This window comes from Pongo abelii, chromosome 8, assembly GCF_028885655.2.
Source record: "Pongo abelii isolate AG06213 chromosome 8, NHGRI_mPonAbe1-v2.0_pri, whole genome shotgun sequence".
Classification (NCBI taxonomy): Eukaryota; Metazoa; Chordata; class Mammalia; order Primates; family Hominidae; genus Pongo; species Pongo abelii.
Genome location: NC_071993.2, coordinates 5,745,601 through 5,752,021, shown reverse-complemented (window position 1 = coordinate 5,752,021; position 6,421 = coordinate 5,745,601). Strand labels below are relative to the sequence as shown.

The 6,421-nt window shown below is 51.1% G+C and overlaps 1 protein-coding gene across 10 annotated transcripts in view; it reads left to right on the top strand.

The window, feature by feature from the left end:
• Nucleotides 1-602: 602 nt before the first annotated feature.
• ASB13 (ankyrin repeat and SOCS box containing 13) overlaps nucleotides 603-6,421 on the top strand; it is a 70,691-nt gene continuing 64,872 nt past the window's right edge. For all 10 annotated transcript variants that reach the window (XR_010141470.1, XR_010141464.1, XR_010141466.1 and 7 more), the window contains exon 1: nucleotides 603-1,014. Coding sequence is in view for 1 of the 10 variants with exons in the window: in XM_063727470.1 (XP_063583540.1) it covers nucleotides 609-1,014 (406 nt within the window). In the remaining 9 variants the exon portion in view is untranslated. The remainder of the gene's footprint in view (nucleotides 1,015-6,421) is intronic.

The window sequence follows — 6,421 nt, the reverse complement described above, 5'->3', positions numbered from 1 at the left end:
TAAACTTGGGAAGCTGCTTTGCAAAAATAAATCAATAAAATAAAAATCCCTTACTCAATTGTTGACTGGGTATTATTTGGGAAACAGGAAACAGGTTTTTCATTTCTGCTAGGTTGTGCCCCAGCTTCCATTTGCTTAGCGGCTTAGGGGAACATTGGATTAAAAACCACCCGTAAAGAAAAGGCATTAAAAAACTGATTTGAACGATTTGAAATTATTATCTTGAAAGATCAAAGAAACAGTGATTATGAACACCGGCTCTGGTGGGAAGCGGTTCTTGAAAGTTAAAGCATGGGGGAACTCGAGTACTCTGGAGCATCATCAGCATGAGTACAATGCAAGTGAACTCTGGAAGCCAGACGCATGCTTTGCACGTGGACACACAGACACATGCTTGCACAGGACACCTTTGCAATACATACATGTTTACACATGGACACATGTTTTGCACACGCTTGCACAGGACACGGTTGCACAGGATGCATGTTTTGTACAGGACACATGTTTTGCACATGGAAACACATATCCATGCTTTGCAAAGGGACACAGGGAAGCATGCTTACAATGGATACATGTTTACACACGGACGCATGTTTTGCACAGGACATATGCACGGGATGCATGTTTTGCACACGGACACACACGTTTGCATAGGACAAGTGCACAGGACACGTTTTGCACCAGACGCATTCTGTGCACGGGACGCACGGTTTGCAGATGCAAGCACACACACTCCTCGGCGCGACGGGCGAAGCGGGGTGGCAGCGACAGGGGAGTCGCAGCGACAGCGGAGTCGGGACGCAGGGACAGCGTCTCCGGGAACCTCGCCAAGGCGGCGGGAACTACAACTCCCGGCTCGGTCGCCTCGGGACGACGCGCGGCCCAGCGCAGACTGGCCCCGCCCAGCGGCCCCGCGTGGCCCGGCCCAGGTCCCGGCGCCCAGAGTCGCCGCGCGGCCGCCGGTGAGCCGCATGGAGCCCCGGGCGGCGGACGGCTGCTTCCTGGGCGACGTGGGTACGTGCGGGCGCCGCGGAGGTCAGGGCGAGGCAGCCCCGCCGGCTCGTGGGGCCGGCCGCGTATCCGATGGCCTGCGCCGGGGAGGTGGTGGCGCGCCCTGCGCTGGCTCCGTGGGCGGGGGCGTTTGGCGGGGTGGGCCGCGGTGAGAGCAGGGTCCCAGTGGTGCCGTGCATCCCAGACGGGCTCTCATGTCTGGTGCCTTGTCCCAGGCCAGCGCACTGCGGGGCTGCAGTCCGTGGGGCTCGCCAGGTGTGGGGTTTCGCAGCCGCAAACCCACCGAGCGCCGCGCGCCCTGCGGAAGGTGCGGGGCGCGTGCGGAGCCGTTGCCCAGTGGCGGGGGAGAGCCTGGGAAACGCCCACGGTGCTCCCTCTCGGGGCAGCCAGGCGCGAGCCCACGATAAGAGCTAACCCCCGCTCCACTGGCGCGGGTGAGGCCGTGGCGCAGTGTCCGAGCATCCTGCAGAGGCGTCCGCGTGACCCCTTGTCCGCTCCAGTGAAAGTGGCCTTGGGGCACCGCGGCACACTCCGAAAAGTGCGATCCCAGTTCTACACGCAGCCTACTTTACCATCCGAGCAGCCCAAGAATGAAATGGATTTGAGGGAAGGACACTCTTTGGGGAAGCAAATTTTTTTGCTGCCTATGAAGCAATAATGTGGTCACTGAAATGAACGACGGAAGCACTATGAAAGCCTAAAAAGAAAAAAAAATCTAAGGCATATTCATCCTGGTAAAAACAGTAGTGCACGTAAGAGGGAAAAGTCTTAAGGGTAAATTTAGCTGAAGAGGAAGTTGCAGTCATAGCAAGGCAAAGATATTTTAATTGACTTTGCAAAATAACCACCTTTGACATGATCAAAGGTATCTAATAAGCATGTGTTTTTACTTGGCATTCCAGTCCAGGCAAGCACAAGACTTTGACCCTGACACTGTGATCTGCATTTGATTAGCTTAATTGAGTAAGCAGTGAATAGCTAACGGCGGAAGCTTATTTAAACACATATTTTAATATTTCTGTTCATGGCATCACTTCTGAGCATGTCTTCTGCATCGTTTGTTATGGAATGCATCTGTAGAAGAAAGGCACATTTTAAACTAATGAATCTGCAACTTTTGAGGTTCACTGGTATTTTTGATATTGTCATTTTTTATTTAATATATTTCTCCCCAAATAAGTTCTGCTGATATTTTTTATTCCCAGTGTAATGAATAAGCTGAATGTGTTGGATCCAAAACAATACTGCCATTCCAGCAGCACCAGAGGTGAACCATAGGAGGTTTAGACAATTTTAACATTCTGACCTCAAATTCTGGATGTGTGGTGTACCCCGACCAAAACATTTAGGTTTTGGGCTGTTGCGCAGTCTCTCATGCCTGTAATGCCAGCACTTTGGGAGGCCGAGGCAGGTGGATCACTTGAGGTCAGGAGTTCGAGACCAGCCTGGCCAACATGGCGAAACCCCGTCTCTACTAAAGATACAAAAATTAGCCGAGCATTGTGGCGGGTGCCTGTAGTTCCAGCTACTCGGGAGACTGAGGCAGGAGAATCACTCGAACCTGGGAGGCAGAGGTTGCAGTGAACCGAGATTGGGCGATTGCACTCCAGCCTGGGCGACAGGAGCGAAACTTTGTCTCAAAATAAATAAATAAAAATACAAAAATTAGCCAAGCATAGTGGCGGGCGCCTGTAATCTCAGCTACTTGGGAGGCTGAGGCAGGAGAATCACTTGAACCTGGGAGGCAGAGGTTGTAGTGAGCCGAGATCACGCCATTGCACTCTAGCCTGGGTGACAGAGTGAGACTCTGTCTCAAAAATAAATAAATTAAAAAAAAATAAATAAATAAATTCTGCATTCCCTATGGACGTCCTTCTGCGGGAGATGAACTTCTAACTTACTGGCTGCTCCCCCACTCCCCTGTATGTTCCCCCCAGGGTCCTCCAGTAGAATTGCTTTTGTTTAAATCAGATTTCAGTGTTGACATTATTGTGACTATGTGAATATTGCAGCTGAGCCACTTGCTATGTGGGGACTATGTTTCTGTTTTCGTGTAACGTCTTGCTTTTCTTGGACATGGTGAGTGTTCTTTTTGTTTACCTGTGGTAGGTTCGGTGTTCTCCATGCCTAATCCCTAATTTATCCCCAGACAGTGTTCTTAGGCCCTTCAGGTAAGCAACGAGTCCTGTGTTCTCTCTCTCCTGGTTCAGTGTTTGGAGACGTGTCCCCTGCAGCCTTGGGTTTTCCAGCTCTGCCTGCTGCTGCTCTGGGAAGCCGGGGTGGGGGTGGGGCAGGGGGTGTCTTCCTGTTGTTTATGGGGATTTGCGCATCCCTTTGCGTTCAGTGCCCTCCCAGGGGTGGTTCAGATTCCCTGCTCTTTGCGGTCCCCACCCCGGGTGCCAAGCCTGCCTTCTCTATCCTGGTTAGCCACTGCACCAGCCTGCTCTCCAGCTCCCCCGATGGTCTGGAAATCACTCCCCAGCCTGTTTGTTTTCTACTTGTTTGTATGGATTTATGTCTCCCCACCCAGGTACTCTCAGTTGAGTGAGATCTTTGCGGAGGGGCAGAGAAGATCCTCCGTGTTTAATCAGAAACACAGCTCTATCGCTCTTGATTTCAGTGTCAGGGCGGGGAGAGGGAGAATCCACTAGGGTAGCAGTCCAGGGCATTTCTAAAGGGTAGAGAGTTACTTGGAGTGGGAGGCTATTTTATCCTAAAGTAGGAGTTCAAAGAGGGCCTGTTGACACACCAGAAAAGCTTATTTAGGGCCAATGGAAGTATCAGAGGAAATTAGCAAGTTACAAAGGCTTAGGAAGCATGTTTGTGGGCAAAACAGTACCTCTATCCTCCTTCTCGACACGGCAGCCCTGGGAGACATTGCCTGCTGTCCTAAGGAAACTGAGGCTTAGGTGATTTAGGGTGAAAAGTGTCCCTCAGGTCCCTTAACTGAGACGGGGAAGATGCGGGATCAGAGCTCAAGGGTCCTGAGTCAGGGCCTGAGCTCCCACAGTGCCTTGAGGGTGGGATTGGGATTGGGGGACCCTCCCAATGCTCCCTGGGCCATAGCCTTTTGGGGTGGACCGGGGGGCAAGGGAGGAGTCGGGGTAGCAGATAATTGGGTGAGTGATGAGGGAGTCGGGGAGGAGACGTTGAAGGATAATGCAGCAAATCCAGTGTGGTTTTAGCGCCATGCCGTTGGAAGGAAGTGCCTGTCATTCACCAAGCTCTCCTGACACCTTCGGTCCTTTCTCCCAGTTCCTTTACTCCGTAGCCCACCTATTTTCACCTCTTTTCTCCTTGTCTTCTGCTTTCATTTATTCTTTCCTTTTCTTTTCTCCACTCTCACTGAGTTTTGACCATTTTGTCCCTCTAAAAAGGTAAATACTGGCATTTTTGCTTCATTGAACACATCTTAAAATCAGTCTGCTGTTTGACCTCAAGTTTACTGACAAACTATATTTTGGGGATTCATAATGAAAACATTTAAAAAGACATGGTTGAAAAATATCACCGTAGCAACAAAACACTGAGCCCAGACTTGTAAGTGGGAGTTTCTACATAGAAAAATAAAGATCAATATTTTTTTTCCTTGGGTTTCAAAGACACTAAAACTGAAATTTAGGCTGCGCTATTAAAATTTGGTGATAGTGGTAAGTGCCATGTGTTATGCACCCTCTTTGTTCTGGGGTTGTCACGTAGACTGTCTTTAGTTGTCACCATGAGATCCTTCATTTATCTTTTCCTCTGTGGTCTCTTTGTCTTTGTGGATTTAGCCCCCACTTTTATTCCCTTACTATCACTTCCGTGTGGTTTGGACAGCAGGCAGAGATGAATGGATGCTACATTTGGCTTTTTCTGGGAGTGTTAATCATCTAGGATCTCATCTCATCTCTTCTCTTCTCTTCTCTTCTTGACAGAGTCTCACTCTGTCGCCCAAGCTGGAGTGCAGTGGCACGATCTCAGCTCACTGCAGTCTCCACTTCCTGGTTCAAGCGATTCTCCTGTCTCAGCCTCCTGAGTAGCTGGGATTATTACTGGGATTACAGGCACGTGCCACCACACCAGCTAATTTTTCTATTTTTAGTAGAGATGGGGTTTCGCCGTGTTGGCCAGGCTGATCTCGAACTCCTGACCTCAGGTGATCTGCTTGCCTCAGCCTCCAGAAGTGCTGGGATTACAGGCGTGAGCCACCTCACCCGGCCCATCGTCCAGCATTTCTAAGGCCTTTTCACTTCTAACAGTCAGCACATGTTCATGAATCCTTAGCTTTCTGGGACCCTGGGGGGCTATGTCACTCAGGACTCTTGACTTTTCCCTGAGAGCTGAGGATGAGCCCATTGAGAGCAGCATCAGAAAACCCTCCCTGGGGGCTTCTGGTGCCTGCCTTGGTTCTTCCAGGGTGGGTTCCCCAAGTGTGTGCTCGCCCGCCCCAGCACGGCTTTATGGGTGGGTCAGGGTGGAGGGCCCGCCCTGTTTCAAGAATGCTTACTGGGGTTTTGCAGGGAGGGCTTCTTACAGAGGCTGCGGGTTGTTTTTGACGCAGAAACGACATTTCTGCAGCCAGGACCCCAGACTCCCCTTGGTGATTTACTCTGAACAAAATTTCTGACTCCAGCAACATTTAAGAGTGCATTGTGGGCTGGGCGCAGGGCTCATGCCTGTAATCCCAGCACTTAGGGAGGCCGAGGTGGGAGGATCACTTGAACCCAGGAGTTTGAGACCAGCCTGGGCAACATGATGAAACCCTGTGCCTACAGAAAATACAAAAATTATCCAGTGTGGTGGTGGTGCATGGGCCTGTAGTCCCAGCTACTTGGGAGGCTGAGGTGGGAGGATCACTTGAACCTAGGAGGTTGAGGCTGCAGTGAGCCCTGATCACACCACTGCACTTCAGCTTGGGTGACAGCGAGACTCTGTTTCAAAAATAAATAAATAAATAAATAAATAATAAGAAAACAAAATAGGAAAAAAGGTGCATCTTGGGTATTTGACCTGGATTCAAAGCCAGCATGCTACTGGATCAGCTTTGTCTGGAAGGTGTCCCTGGTGGCATTTGAGAATGCTCTTTGTTGGAGTCGGCCCTGACCCTGGAGAGGCCCCAGGCTCGGTGGGGCGGGGTTGGGGGCAAGTGGTTCCGCTGCATTTACGGTTGCAGTCCCTGTGAGGCCCGCCAGTGTGGTGCAGGCAGGGCAGTGTGGAGGATGGGCTCTGGAGGTGCCCAGCTCTGCAGTGTGCAGGGGCCAGCAGGCCAGCCGCCTCCTAGACACAGGCTCTCTAGGGGGTGGCCAGGCCTGGGCACAGAGCTGCCACTTGGGCCCAATGAGTGGGGCTCTGGCTCTGGGATGACTGAGGAGATACTGGCAAACTAGCTGCCTGGGGGAAAATTAAAGAAAAAGAAACAAAAATAAAA